We start from the raw sequence: 16,263 nt of genomic DNA on the forward strand, positions 1-16,263 counted from the left end.
AGACCTAAGCACTTCAGTCACAATCCAGGTCTCTGTCTATTACAGGGGCAGCCAAACTTACTCAGCCTCTGAGCCACATATGACAATCTTCTGAATTTGGAGAGCCAGGGCTCAGCAGATTCCTGACAGGTGCACCCTGCAAGGCTGTAGCCATGAGAAGAACCCACTATCCCACCACCCCACTGCAAGGCAGAGGTCCCAAGTTCCCCCTGCCTGTCTGGTAGATAGAGAATGGGGGGAGGGGGCACCGCGAGCATCTACTTGAACTGTAAAAGAACAGCATGTTTCTCATGAGGCACAGTTTGGCCATCCCGATCCATTACATTATAGCACACATTGTCCAATTGCTGATGGTCCCACTGCCTGAAAAGTTTCAAACCAGACTGGACAACACACAAGAAAATATGATGTAGAGAACCGTTCTCTATAGTCAGGGAGATGGAAAAGACCACCTTGGGTCATCAAGGCTCTCTCTAACTTGCACAGCTTGGTCAATCCTTCTGTTCCCTGACAGTCTCACTTGCAATAATACGCCATAAAGAATGCCGGAAATAGCATGGACAAGACTTAACAAGCTCAGAGAAAACGTGTAGTGTTTGCAACACCATAACTCTATTTCAAAAGCAGTTGCAGGGAGCCCTAACAGGAAGTCCTCTCTGTGCTAGGGCTCAGTCTTACAGTAAGTATAACTTTTGATCACTGCAGCACACCAATGAGAGAGAAATTAATGCCTGCTGAGGCCTATGCTGTACCAATTTCCAGTGAATTCAATAGAGCTGGATTGTGTCAACAAGCTGAAGAGTCACAGCGAGGTTATTGTAAATAATTCAGAATACTATTGAGAGTTCACCAATTAAGGACCAAATAAAGAGGGTTGAAGTGGTTCTCTTTGGTGCAATTAATTCTTGGATCCATGGTTACCTGAAAGATCTTTCCCTTTGACCATATCCTGAAGGGCACCTGTATTCTGACAACATCCACCTTCTAGGGGTTCTACTATGACATCTTAGGTGAGCACATGACTGATCCTGGGCTGTGGTGGCTGTAAAGGTTTGCAGTTGACTCCCCTTACTGCTCTCCTTCAGCTCATGCATCCCCACTGCTGAAAGATTATAGTTGATGTTGCTTGATCAGAAATGTTCTTGTTTTCCACAGACAGACTCCATTAGCTAATCCTCCTTTATTTTTCCCTTTTAAAGGATGTCATTTGCTCTGGCTTTTAGCATTTTATTTTATTATTGTCTATTTTATGCTGTATAAACCTTACGACTTTACTGCAAAGTATTATAGGTGTACCATTATTCTTACTGTGCTGCCGTAGTTCAGGTGACAATGATTTCCCTTCTAATTCCATTCTCTGACACTTGCAACTTTATAAAACTTGCACCTGCAAGGCTGAAATTTTCCAAGACTGGATTTTGCCCAAATGTAGGGGGGAGAGAAGGAGGGTTTGGTGAAAATTTCAGCAAAAATGGCTCAGACCAAGAACAAAAAGAGTAAGCTAATATATTTACCACAATAGAATTCTTGTGACCTTTTCCATGAAAAGCTCCAGTGCTATAAAGGCTATGGGTAGAAAGTTGAAATTTAGCAATGAAATGGCCTTAATTGAAGAGAAATGCTTTTCAGTTTTCTAGGGAAATTTGGTTTTGATTTGACTGCATTATGACCCTTGGAACATTGCAAGCCAGATATGGATACTACGTTTTGCACAGGGACTTTGTGCATTGTGACAAGCATGTAGCTAAGAAAGCCTGCCAGTCTAGCTTAGCTGCATTGTGTACTGACAGGGCATACAGGCCGAAGCAAGGACTATGTAAGCAGAAAGCCTTTGACCTTTTTGATGTCTCTCAATAGCTAAATGATCTTGCTACCCTGTTCCGAGCCTTGGTACAAACCGTTGAATGCATGCAGCGTCTTTACATGCCCCATGCTGAGTCACAATCCTGCACTGGATGGCATTACTTCTCCTGCACATAGAGCACCTATATTAGATAAAATGGTTTCACATTTCACCTGGTACAAAAAACAACATTGATACAGACTATCTGATAGTCACACAACCACCAGGAGAAGCCTGCATCAGAAGCCCATGAGCAAAATCTGAGTCACAGGTCTTGCAGAGGCTCTCATTTAAAATAAATTGTTTTCTTCTTCTTCTTCTTCTTCAAGAAAAAAAACTTGGGGGCCAGGAGCAAAGTAGTAGTAATGCTTTTGGAAGTATCAGCTTATTGTGTACCGAAGAAAATTGCATCCTTCCGGTCTTGGAAGGCACAGTTATACCCATTTTGCATATATATTGTGCATTACTTGGGGAGCTGGGTGGGGAGAAGGGCTGTGTTGTACATATTTGTTCTGGCTATTGTTTATGCAGGTCTGACTGAATGAAGGAACAGTGGGTATCATTTCAATTTCTGATGTCAACATCAAATTACTTATTTAATTTCATGCCTGGCGAAGCATTGTATAGCTACACGCAGAATCATTTCACTTCATTTGTTATGCTGTGTTTTCTCGGCGATTGGCTTGCCTTCCAACTGACAGCTTTAATTACGACATGAATTTGATTGCACTGCCAAATTAACATAATGCAACAAAGCATTTAAGCTCTCAGACTCAGACAAAAAAAGAAAGACAACATGCAGCCCATCAGCTTCTTGTGCGCCCGCCCGTGTGAGCATACACACACACAGTTTCCTGGTATTATTCCAATTTTGATACCTCCAACAAAACAAAATATTCTGAAGGAGAGGAAATGCTAAGAGTTTAACAGCTGAGAACTCAAGGACTAACCCTCATTCTGGATTTTTTTTGGGCTGAACATTATTGTAGAAGAAGCTGGAGGAAGAGAAATGCAAATGTTCTAATATCTGAAGCTGAAACTGATGCGGCGGGTGAGAAGATGTTGACTTTGTTGGGGCCTGGTGCCTTCACTCTTTAATCAGACCTCAACATATCTCCCTGCGTGGCACTGAAGCTGGTCTCCCTTCACTCAGTCACCAGCACAATCTCCTCTCTGGCTTTGGGTACCCTATGCACTTGGAAACACACAGCCAGAAAGCACGAGAAACTGAGGCACCAAGAGAGAAGCTATGTGCTTTTCCGGGACCCGGAGATGAGATCTGCAGAAGCAGAGGAGATGCCATGTGTGCAGAATGTTGAGGGGGTTGGGTAAAAGATGGAACAGGGTGTTTATTTTTTCCCGGCCCAGATGTTTCTCATCTGGTTACCAAACTGGAGTTCTAAACAGCATGCTTTTGATGCCATTGGTGAGTCGTCATTCCTTATAAAGACCATCTCCTACCTGAGACCATGGAGGAGAAAAATAGCAGATTTTACTATTGCTACCCATGATCTAGAGTAATCATATAACTCCTGTGAGAGAGCGAGAACACGTCACATAGATCAGAGATGCCAGGACTCCTCAGCTATTTGTCATTATCCACATTTGTACGGTGTGCATAAAAGTTAAGGCTGGATGAACCATGAAAAATACAAGAATGGACTTCAATGGGATAACTCCTGTGCTTAAAGTTCACATGCTTAAATTTGCTTCACTGCTTTGCTGCATTGAAGCCAGAGTGCCCAGGATCGAGCTTTTGTGGGGAGTTTTGCAGTATGTTGACACTTCTACTCTGTCAGAAATAATAATCAGTGATATAGTAGACTCATTGGCTAATCCCCTGAACACTCTGGGATGTTTACCATCCAGGCCTGCTGGCTTCTATATGCTCATTTTTTATCCCAAGGATTCCCTTACCTCCTCTGGCAACCGAGGGAAGGAAGGTGATCTCAAGTATTTCAAAAAGGGAAATCAAAGTTGAGTGAGTTCCAGGCTGAGGAAAAGAAAAGGCACTGCCATGTTGTCTTCAAGCAAAATCTCAACAGAATGAATTCCACTACTGGCAAGATTTTGATGAGATTAAAATGACTGTAGCGCCCTATATATTCCCAGCTACATGTAAGAAGAAGGTCTCCAAATTCTCTGCTTTAGAGCCCTGAGGCTAGCTCTATCCAGAAAGCAGAGAGTAAACTGTTATTTCAAAAAGACTAGAGAAGAAGAAATACAGAGAGAGAGAGAGAGAGAGAGAGAGAGAATGTGTTGGGGGGGGCAGGTGGAAGACAGGTTTATAAACTCAAACAAAGATTTATCAGCTCACTGTCCAACAGCTGCTGTCAGGAGCTGTCAGGTAATCATTATCCTTAATTTACCAGAGGTCAAGTTTTCTGTTAATTAAATTCTTTTGGAGCATTCGAGGGAAAGGGGGTGCAGGAAGAGATGACGGAAATCAGTTTCACTGCACTGCATTTGACAAGAACATCGGGCAATTCCACTTCCTACTTTCTGATGCTATTTCAAAACTCATTATGAGAAAAGTCTCCTGATTAACATGGTCTTTTCATTGTATTTTCTTTTTGGTTTTGATCACTACTCTTGCAAGTGCTGCAAATTATCTGCTTGGATCTCATTAGGCTGCAAAGGAATGATCCCTTGTAAAAACACTTTGACTTAATGTCTGTGTTACACAAGGACTGCAGACACATTTATAAAATGCACAGTTGAAAGATACCTGTCAGGAGATGGAATGATGCCACTGACAAGTGAGTTTGCAAACTGGTTACTAATTATACTATCTCCCTCTTTCTGCATCTGTCACTGGGCTATCACTTAGGCTTCTCATTAAAGCTCATGAAGTTAACATTTCTAGATCAACAACTTACTTACAACCAGAGATTTGAAAATGGATTATCCATTTAAATATATACATTCCCTTCGTTATACATCTTCATGCAGGAACCATGCCTACTGTTCTAGTTTGTCAGACTACCACAATAGAAATTCATCATGTTGAGAATCCAAGATTTACTTTTGTGACCTATGGGCTGATCTCAATGAGATATTTTAAATGTTACCCATATTTTCCACAGAGTACACAATCTCTTTGTGTATTTTTCCCCAGGTGAAAAGTGCCTATGTCAGAGAAAATTCTGCAGAGAGAGAGAGAAAGAGAAAGTCTCATCTATTGTTCTTTTCAGGACCATCAGCATTGGCAAATGAGATGCAGTCAGAAAGCCTGCACCTTTTAAAATGTACTATTTTAAAATAACTATTAAGCTCTCAAATCTTGTTTGTTTGTAAGAATGGAATTCAAGGTGGGATCTCACAGAGCTGGAAGTGAAACTATCACAGCCGTTATCTGGGAATCCGTCTTTTAAAAAACAAAGGTTTCTGCTGTAGCCTGAGAAGGAAATGTACAATGATATTTACTTTTCATAACTGAAAGAATCCGAAAAAGGCTGGAGGCCACTGCAAGCCCAGATAACAAGATCTCCATCTCATGCATGCTTCTTAGGTCTTAGCTGAACTGGCAGCAGTGGACAGTGATCCATGGCTCTCTTGAAAAGGCGTATTTAAACTGTGCTATGTTATCAAAGCGTGACAGGGCTTGCTATCAACTTAGGCAAAATAAATTTAAAAAATATTAATGAGATTATTGCTGGGATCCCCACTAGCTGGTAATATAGTCCTCATGTGATCTCTCGGGTGTCTAATGGGAACTGAAAGTGTTTCCCTTCTCCTTTCCATTATCTGCATTGTGAGGTTGAAGACAATGTATTACCAGAGGACACAGGATGCATGTATGTAAAACTAGGAGACTGGAATCAGGAGCACTGGGGTCTACTGCTTGCTCTGGTACTGACTTGCTGTGAGGCGTTCGACAAGTCTTGGTCTTGGGTCTCCATCTTGAGTATGTTGCAAGGCTTGCACAGAAGAGGTTATGCAAGTGCAAAATATTCTGGTCAGCCCCAAGCTGCAGTGCAGGCACATGACACAACCATAACTACAACAGTGAAGTACAAAGGGTGTTGCCAAAGATCTAAGTCAATGGAAAATCTCAAATTACTTGCTGAAGTCAATCTCCTCTCCTTTGATGGTACCTTATTGCACTGATAACAGCCTTACCGCCTGGCTATAAAGGGCAGGCTTTAAAACTAACATGAGGCCATCCATGAAGGTTGAGTTTAAGGGAGGGATGGGCCACTAAAATAATGGAGGAAGGCAAGAGAAAAGGTTTCATACCGTCACACCAGCAGTTTAGGAGACTATTCCAGCTATACTGCACAGTGCAGCCAGAAGTAGCTCTGTACCTTGAGGATTACATTTGTCAGGAAAATGGGTTAAAAAAGTTCCTCTGAAACCTTCTTTTCTCAGTTTCATTTCTGCTCAACTTCATCTCGTCTGTGCAAGCCACCCTAGGTTACCTGTCTTCCAAATTTGAACACCTATTTCTGAGTCTTGGGTATCATTTATTATGCACTAGACATATAGGAGCAGACCTTCAGATGGAGTGGGTCTGGTGAAATGATGATGAATTACACCAGCTGAGGATCTGACAATTGAATATCCTATATATGAGCCATTGTATTAAAAAAAAAAATCCACCCCCAGGTTAGATGATCTGATGACAGCAAAAGAAGGTCAATTTTGTTCCCAGAATGTGTCTACTCCCATCCTAGGCATTGGTTGAAAAACGAATGCATAGTTTAATCAGTGAATGGTTAATACTCTACAACAGAGAGAGGAAGAAAGGTTTGTTTTTTACATGGAGATACCCTCTCACTACTAATGCTTGCTCCTTCAACGGGAAGTTTGGCCGAGCAGTGGAAGTGAAATTTGTGCGGCTGTTTGCCATGTTATACCTGTTCAGTGAATAAAAACGACTTGAGTCTCCCCAGTTCCCCGATGCCTTTTGCAAGCACGAAATTCGCTACAGTAAATATATTCCCCCCCTCTTCCCATCCTGGGGAAGAGCCTACAGTACTTATCAAACTACTGTTCACTGAGTAGCTAATTATATACATAATCAGATAATTTTGTAATCAACGTATGGGTAACAGATTAGATCGGCGTTTCGCTGGTAAAGTATCAGTATGAACAGAGGTGAAAGTAAGCCGGTACGCCCCAGGCCCTTTAAATTGCCACCAGAGAATTGCAACCAGCCTGGGGAAGCGGCGGCGGGGCTCCGGCGGTGATTTAAAGGGCCAGGGGCTCCCAGCTGCCTCTACTGCAGCGGAGCCCCGGTCCCTTTAAAGCTCTGCCAGAGCCTGGGGCCCCTGGGTAGCAGTGGCAGCCGGGAGCCCCCGGGGCTCCGATGGTTATTTAAAGGACCTGGGGCTCCACTGCAGTAGCGGCAGCTGGAGCCCCAGACTCTTTAAATCTCCCCCGAGCTCCCAGCTGCCTCTGCAGCTGGTAGCTCCGGGGTGATTTAAAGGGCCCGGGGCTCCCAGCTGCTGCAACCGCAGTAGCAGCCCCGGGCCCTTTAAATCAATATTTAAAGGGCCCGGGGATGTAAAGCCCCTGCCTCTTCCGATAGAGGCCACGCCTCTTCCGGGATCCGGAGTACCGGTAAATCCTTTAAGTTACTTTCACCCCTGAGTATGCATCACTGATGAGTGTGTATCAGGCATGTAAGTAAAATAAAACTAACACGAGGCCTGCACGCTTTAGGTCTGCGAGATATGTAACTTGTCCACAGAAAGCCACAGAGGCCTCAAGCAGGTTGGCATGACTAGATAAGAGCCCTGTATCAGTAGATTATGAGATTACAGTAAAAGATGGGTTTGAATGCTGATGCTCTGGAACTATGCAGCAATAAACTAGAAAAATCTGCCACAATGTACCAGTTAATGCCACAAAATGCCCGACAGTAACATTTCAGGTGACTCGGTAATAACCTCAAGTTGCTAGGGTAACTCATTGATGTATATGTTAATGAGAACAAGGGGGATGAAGGGGCTAGCCTATGAGAGATGGGTCACCCTAAAATTCATGGGGTGTTGAAGCACAAATAAAGAAAGAGGGGATGTCACTCTCATGCACATGCATGAGCGTAGTGGGCGTAAAAGAAAACCAGGATAAAAGCTTTTGCCTAGCCAGGGACATCCACCAGGGACAGAGACATTAGGAGACATCCACCAGGGACGGCCACCTGATCATTATCCTACTCCTTTCGATGTTTGCCCAGGAGATGGGAGCATGAAATCATTGATGCTGGACAACTTATGGTTTATCTCTATCTGAGTATTTGCAGTAGTCGTGGTGTCATTTATCTGCTTAACGAAATTGTTAATAAAAGGACATTTGACAACTTGTGAGTGTATTACTTTGTGGTCACTTCTTCTCATGGACTCCCAGAGTCTCCACATCTATTGATATTTATCATGGTGGTTCTCATCCTGTTAATCCCGATATCGTAGTGGTTTGGGAGCTCGAATCTTACGCACAGGTCACTGTGGTCTAAGACACCAAGCTACCCATATTACAGAGGTTACAAGTGTCTAGTTCATTGCAACTTAGCAAAATTAAGCAACCCTTTTCTTTCAACTGGCTGCAAGCAAGTGACGCCCCCCCCCCCCGGGGCAGGAGGGGTTTAGCAGCACTTTGCCCCCCGGGGGCCAAATTCTGCCCTGATTTACACCCTTCAAAAAAAAAATGATGCAACTCAGGGCAGTATTTGGCCTCCGGAGTTTTACTTACGTCACTGAGTCTTTCCCGAGAGCTGCTCCGATGGAATCCTTTCGATTCTCCACTGGCACTCTCACTGTCACTGTCTCGGCAACTGTTCTGACCTGGCTTGAGCTGCAGAAGACAGACAGAGCACATACAAAAAGCAGAAGTTTAGACTGGCTCAGAAAACTTCTTCTCTGATGTCATTCCTTCGTCCCACTGCTGTGGCGCCCGTAGTACCACAAGGGCAAGATCCAGCCTCAGCATCCACATGTTTCTTACAATCACAGACCTAATCTGAGTGGCATCGCAATTGCACGTGAATGTCGAGAGTAGTCTGCTGAAATACAGGCAGACAAGGTCCCTGTCCCAAGGAACTTACAATTTAAGTCCTTGAACCTGCAAACATTGAACCACATAAATAAAGTTATTCACACCACTGAGACTGCTGGTTTTCATAAAGTTACCGCCTCCCAGCCCCGACTAAGCATGTGCACTATTAGTAAGATCAACTGAGGATCTAAGATCAACTGAAGACACTTTAGGGAGGTCATGATCTTCACTATAGGGATGTTTTGCAGGATTGGAGCCTAAATTCTTTACTTAGTTCTATAAAAGCTTTTTGGCCGTCCTATATATTCATAGGCCAACATATTCTATTTGTCAGCTTCCATATTTTTCTTGCGTTTCAAATGAATTTATAAAAGATTCATTATTACAGTCTTGGAGGTTAAAAAAGTCCCCAGTCTTTCTGTGTATCTGAGAACACATACTGCCTTCGGATGCTGTAGATTGTACAAGTTAAACACTCAGAGTATTCATGCAGATAGACTGCTGTCTAAACATGATGTAATTAGTAGAACTGAGTGAATGCTGACAAAGCCTGTTTCTATTTATCTACATTTCATGACCATTTGCTCAATTTTATGAAATAATTTGCTTCTGCCCTTTTGCATTATTTTCTGTGAACTTTTGTGTGACTGGGTTCTACTGGCATGAATATTTGTAGAATACAAATTTCAAAGCCCTGTGTGTATATATGGAAACTGAATTTTAAATGGACAGACTATTTTGCACCAGAAGCGCATGTTTGATCAGACCAAATCTCAACCTAGCAACAGTTCAAGAACGAATACCAAATATTGGCATAGAGGTATGCACAATCAACTATAAATAATTAGCAAAACAACTAATCTAATTCTTTCTACTAATGAATAAATTCAAGGTGATTGTGATCTGCTCACAGGTATTCCATGAATAGCAAAACAAAATCTAAAGATGGGATTTTCAAAAGTGCTTGGATACATCCTTTATTGGGAATTATCCTCTGAGCACAAATATTTATAAATCTGTCCAAGGAGTTCTCCATTGTTTCAATGTGCTTTCTGGAGTATACCATGAACACCACTATTCTGTCTTGTCTATACAGGAGCTGAGAACCACAGCATTTCCAGCCCCCATCAGTTTCAGCAGCAGAAACCAAAATGTCTCCCTTCACAGAACTACATCTTGTCGTCCAATCCAGTCTCTTATTCTTTTACTTTATTCACTTTTCTCTGCTTTTATATTTCTGGCCTATTTGCCCTACAAAGCATGCTGCGAGATTTTCTTCACACACACACACACGTACTCTCCTCTCCTCCCCTCATGGGTTTACCACATGAATGCATGAAGCATCTTGGAATTTGTGTCCTAGTAGTAGATTGTCACTACCCTCCCCCACTCACACACACACACTTTGGTTCAGAACAAACTGCTAGGAAAAGTGGGCACTCTGCAACTTGTATTTCCTGGTATGAAGGCAACTCACCTTCAACCTCACCTTCTCATCAGCTGTATTCTGAGACAACTGGTTTTTTACACAATTTAAACTCCTTTAAAGGTATTCACTTCAAGAAGCTCATATCCCAAGACACTAGCAGAATGTATATTGCTCTTGCTAAAAGAAAGGTAGTCCAGTGGACTGGGGTGCAGAGAGGGGGAAGACACCTGGTATCTATGCCAATGCCCTAGTATGTAATCTTAAATGAATCACTTCACCTCTGTGCCTTCATTTCCTCAACTGTTAAATGGGGATAATGATACTTCACCTCCTTTGAAAGTGCTTTGAGACCCTTGGCTGAAAGATGCTATTTTAGAACTGGACATTGTTCTTAAACAGCACTTCACAGACAGGGTTGCCAACTTTCGAATTGCAGAAAACCAATACCCTTGCCCCGCCCCTTTCCTGAGGTCATGCCCCTTCTCCGAGGCCGTGCCCCCCACTCACTCCTCCTTCTGTCGCTCGCTCTTCCCCACCCTCACTCCTTCATTTTCACTGGGCTGGGACAGACAGTTGGGTGTGAGGGCAATGGGGTGGGTCCAGAAATGAGGGGTTTGGAGTACAGGAGGGGGCTTTGAGCTGGGCCAGGGGGTTGGGGTGCAGGAGGGGGTGTAGGCTCCAGTAGGGAGTTGGGATGCGGGAGGGGGCTCAGGGCTGGGGCATGTGAGGGGATAAGGGGTGCGGACTCTGGGCGGTGCTTACCTCAAGCAGCTCCCGGGATAAATGGCTGGCATGTCCCTCCAGCTCCTAAGGGGAAGGGCGGCCGCGGGGGGGCTCTGCACACAGCCGCTATCCACTGCAGTTCCGGGACAATGGGAGCTGCGGAGCCGGTGCTTGGGGTGGGGGCAGCATGCAGAGCCCCTGTGACAGGCAACTTCCCGGGAGCTGCATGGAGTCGGATAGGGAGCATGCCTTAGCCCCTCTGCGCCACCAATTGGACATCCAGCAATTCACAGACCATTTAAAATATAAACGTGCAACATCCACATTTATTGTAGGAAATTCAGAACCTTTTCAGCAGTCACCTACGGCTCACTTATTTGACCACAGCCCACTACCAATTGGGTGTCTTGTGTGCATTCATTTGATAGGCCTTTTGATAGTTGGGCTCTTGAGGTATCCCCTCAGGAGCCCAACTGCTAAATCTGTAAGAAAGTTTTGGGGGCAGATCCTCAGTGAGTGGAAATGCGCTTAGCTACCATGATTTTACTCAGTTGAGACACTCCACGTCACGCTCTTTACAATGGAACGCAGGCTGACTGGGGCAGGAACAGCAGTAGCCTCCTGGTGCAGACTCGTGACTGTGTGTGCAGACTCAGGTTCATGGGACTGAGGGGAGAAGCAATTAGGGAAAAAAACTTTCCATAACCCCTACCCACAAAGAAGCAATTATTTCATATCCTCTAAAGACAAGCTAGCTGAACTCTGAAGGCCAGAAATGCTCTCAATCAATGTGGGGTAGCAGCTAGAGTTCTCTGTGGAAAAACACCTCGCTGCAGCAAGAATGGATGCTCATAAGAGATGGATGTTCCAGAAGTTCTGTCAGACCTCCCTAATATCCACAGTTCCTGCCTCACCATATCCTCATCCTCTTTGTTTTGGCTAAAACGAAAAGGAAGCTCTTGGGTCCCTCTAGCACAGACATGGGCAAACTTTTTGGCCTGAGGGCCTCATCGGAGAATAGAAATTGTATGGCGGGCCATGAATGCTCATAAAATTGGGGTTGGGGTGTGGAAGGGGGTGAGGGCTCTGCTTGGGGGTGAGGGCTCTGGGGTGGGGCTGGGGATGATAGATAGGAGGGTACTCTGAGCTGGGATTGAGGGGTTTGGAGACTGTGAGAGGGATCAGGGGGTTTGGGCATGGGGAGAGGCTCAGCGGGGCAGGCTCCGAGCAGCACTTACCTCAGGCGGTGCCCGGAAGCAGTGGCATGTCCCTTCGCGTGGAGCGGCCCTTGACCCTGCTAGAGTGCCAGAGCGGGGCCATGGGGCTGCTTCCGGGAGCCGCGTGGTATGGCCCCCGACCCTGTGCCCCGGACCAGGGCCATGCTGTGGCTTCCGGGAGGTGCGTGGTGCAGCCCCCGACCCGGTGCCCTAGCTAGAGCGCCAGAGCAGGGCCGAGGTGCATGGTACAGCCCCCAACCCAGCACCCCAGCTGGAGTGCGGCGAGCCCCAGACCCTGCTCCTCAGCAGGAGCTTGTGGGCCGGCTTAAAATGGCTCGCAGACCAAATCCGGCCCATAGGCTGTAGTTTGCCCACTCCTGCTCTAGCAGCTGAAAAATTAAAAAAAGAAAAAGAAAAGAAAAAGAAAAAAGCTGAGATAAATGTTTATAATGCATTATCCTAACTAACTTAAGTACCATGGCTAAGCCATAAAATCTCTGGTAAACAGAACATTATTGCAAACATAATGCCTTATCAGACAGATCTAATGGATCTGTTTTTGGGGTCATAACTAATTCAAGAGGTCTAATCCTTCATATATAATTCACAGATCTTATCTATGACCAAGATGTACTGTAATGTTACGGCCCCAGCTTTAAAATTCAGCCACCCTCAGGAAAATAGATCAACTTTCCCTGACTCAGTATTGTGTCAACATCTGCTTGGTGGTAGAGAAACTCTGTTACTGAGGCTTGAAGATTTATTTTTTTTAGCAGCAGTTTTTCACATATTTTTACACCAAAGTTTTCAGTCTCTATTTGATTTAACAAATATTTTCCTGTCTCACTATTTAATGATCAGAGCTTTTAACTACAGTAGCAGCTTTCCTCTCTCAGCACCTGCGCTTAGTTCTCTTCACAGAGAAGAGAATGTACAGAATAGCTTAAAATAAAAAAACTCCCAACACTGTGTGAATATAAACCCAGTAATAAAAGCAGCAGCATTGTTTCATTGTTACAGAAAGCCATCTTTTTTCTGTGCCAAATTGTATGGTCAATAGGTCCTTCAGTCACTGGGATTCTGATCTAATTATGCTGGTTAACCATCTTTAATACCCAGCCAGGAAATGTTTTGATCATTGTTTTCATTGCTCTTGCTGAAGACTCTAACCAACTCGGCAGGGCTCAGCAGAAACTTGATTTATTTGGTGCACAGCTTTCAAGAATTAGCTAGCAGCATGGCTCATTTTTATAGGTCTCCCATTAGGTGGTGAGTTCCAGCTAGTTACAGGGAGAGAAGAGAAGCCCAGCAGATGTCATTTTTCCAGACACAATTTACAGAAAGTCAGAGGATATGACCGAGATATCTGAGCCCAGAACTCGGGACGAACAAAGTGAATTGTGTAGACTGTAGAGCAAACTCAGAAGCAAGTCCAGGTTAAGATTTCTCATTTCTCCTCATTTTCCTTTATTTCTCCAAGCAGAGATTTTCTCATGCCAGACTGCTGCGGGTTTCCCTTTTATTCCAAAAAGGGATAAGAAAGTATCAAACTCTACTGTACTAAAAAAAGAAATAAAGATAAAAATTGGCCCAATACCTTCTTTAAAGACACTGAAACGTACACATGGCCACGCATGTGAGGACAGTTTAAATGGACAATCTCTCACTACAGTCTATTCACACAGATTCAGCTAGTCAAAGTTAAAGAGAAACTGCAATAACATAATCCTAGCGAAACCGCCTGCAAATAAAAGGCTAGATCCTCACAGTCATTCTGGCATGGGCAGTGGGTAAACCTACCCCTGGGGGAGGCTATCTACCTATCCCGCTTCTTCTGCCCCAGGCCCCGCCCCCTCCCTGCTCAGCCCACTCGCCATGTCCCTCCTTTCCTCCCCCTCTCCCACGTGAGGCCTCCACTGCCCACAGGGACAGGGCAAGCGGGGTCCTCACAGGGGACAGGATGGGGGAGAGGAGGGACATGGCAGGTGGGGGGAGCCTCTCGGGGGTTAAGGGGAGGAGGGACACAGCGAGTGGCAAGGATCTCTGGGAGGTGGCGGGGAATGGAGAGACTCACTGAGACAGTGGGGGCCTTGGGGAAGAGGTGGTGCACAGATCGGAAGAGGCAGAGACCAGGCAGGGCCGCCGCGGCCCCAGCGGCTGTGCCAGGGAGGCTAAGCCTCCCCTGGCTTATTATATCCACCACTCATGCATTCTGGATGAGCTGGGAGTACTGCTCTGCTAGCACCAAACAGCCTAGTCAATAGTTAGGTGGCGCACAGGAACGACGATTGATCCTATACCATTCCTCTCCTGGGAACTAGTGCAGGGGACAGAGCCAAGGGAAAGGGCCCCCTTTGTGAGTCTCTTCTATGATAATGCCCACTGCAGGCCAATGACAGCTGGCACAGTTGACAGCAGCCTCCAGACTACACTCCATGGGGACCCTAGCCTGCTGCTGAGCTGGACAATGATCAGAGAAGGGTTTGCACCTAGCATCTTTTGACTCCTTGCTCCGGGGCTACACTGAGGGCTCCTTAGCCACACTTCAGAATACGGCCATGTGGGTTTTTACAAAATCAAACAAATGCTTTCATGATCCAAAAATGCCAGCAATGAAGACTTGGGATTGTTTCACAATGTAATCCTACTCCTGCACTATTAGAAACCCAGGTAATACAGAATTGTGCTTGTGTACAGAGACCATAAAGTGAGACTGAACACACACAGAAAGTGAAAGTGAGCACTCCAGTTCTATTTGCCCAAGTTGAGTCACATGGGGATCCCGTGTTGGAAAACACACTTGCAGTTTTAAAACTTCCCCTTTGGTGATGTTTAGTGTCATCAGTAACGAAGGGGTTGATACTGAAGGCCAAGTATTAAAAAAAAAAAATTTCCCAGGTACCTGCATTTTTCTATTAAAAATAACTTGCAATGATAGAAATAAATGAGAAAAAAATTAGAAAAAAAAAGAGAAAGAGAGGTCTCGTGGTTAAGGCACTAGACAGGGACTCAGGAGATCTGGGTTCAATTTCTCCGTCACATAGACTGCCTGGGTGACCTTAAATTGTCTGTGCCTCTCATCTCTCTGCCAAACGAGGATATCATCACATCTTTTCTCCCACACTTTCTGCCTGGTCTACTATTTAGACTATAAGATCTTTGGAGAAAGGACTCTCTCTTATATGTGTCTGTACAGTACCCAGAACAGTGATGCTGTAATACAAGTAATACACCTGCACGCTCACACAAAATGCTTGAGAAAATGTCATGATTAAAATGAAAAAAAAAAAATACTAAAACATCCACCTGTTTTTTGTTGTTGGTCCCCTCCCGCCCCATCCTTGAGTTCCCATCAGCACATTCTAAAGATACCATCTTAGGAGAACTTAAGTTTGGTCAAAGGCACTGAGCTGCTTGCCAGCAGAATCAGAAATATGATAAGACAGACATGAGCTACTATGGAGCTTAGTGTGAGGAACATGCAGAGCTGAAACTGCTGAGGGGCACACAGGGAGTTATAGAGATATCGAGCTTGGCTTTCAGCCAGGGCGGTCTGACAGTGTCAGTTAGTTACTGTATCAATAGATGAGAGAAAAACAGAGAGATTAGTTGAGGTGTGAACGCATGGTCAAATCACAAAGAAACTGACCAAAAATTGCTAGGTTTCTGAATAAACCTATAGTTTTCAAAATGAATACAAGGAGAGAAATGTACAACCGCTCTCTCTTAATGACACTGTAATAAGCGCTGGAGAAACAGAAGAGGAATGGATTTCAGATAATTCTGGATGACATAGAAACACAAAGGAGATTCTGGGTATGAAGGGATTTTTGCATGCAACCATCATGAATATCAATGCAAGTTGTGTGCACACCGATGAGATAATGGGGCACTTAAATCCATGAGAGTCAAAGAGCAACCTAAATACCCAACATTACCCACAAAAAATTAAGCTCTGCATTATGCAGTATATTTATCTACTAGCTTTCTATGTTGAAGTTAAAGGTTGATTTAAGTTAAAGGCAAAAGTTGGCCTAATTGCACAGCCTTTA

At 44.5% G+C, this 16,263-nt stretch overlaps 1 protein-coding gene across 10 annotated transcripts in view; it reads right to left on the reverse strand.

Annotated features, from left to right (window-relative positions):
- Positions 1-16,263, reverse strand: part of AUTS2 (activator of transcription and developmental regulator AUTS2) — a 990,679-nt gene that overhangs the window by 525,427 nt on the left and 448,989 nt on the right. For all 10 annotated transcript variants that reach the window (XM_073315293.1, XM_073315300.1, XM_073315295.1 and 7 more), the window contains one exon: positions 8,540-8,641. In XM_073315293.1, coding sequence (XP_073171394.1) covers positions 8,540-8,641 — 102 coding nt within the window. The remainder of the gene's footprint in view (positions 1-8,539; positions 8,642-16,263) is intronic.

Source organism: Lepidochelys kempii, chromosome 17 (assembly GCF_965140265.1).
Source record: "Lepidochelys kempii isolate rLepKem1 chromosome 17, rLepKem1.hap2, whole genome shotgun sequence".
Lineage (NCBI taxonomy): Eukaryota > Metazoa > Chordata > Testudines > Cheloniidae > Lepidochelys > Lepidochelys kempii.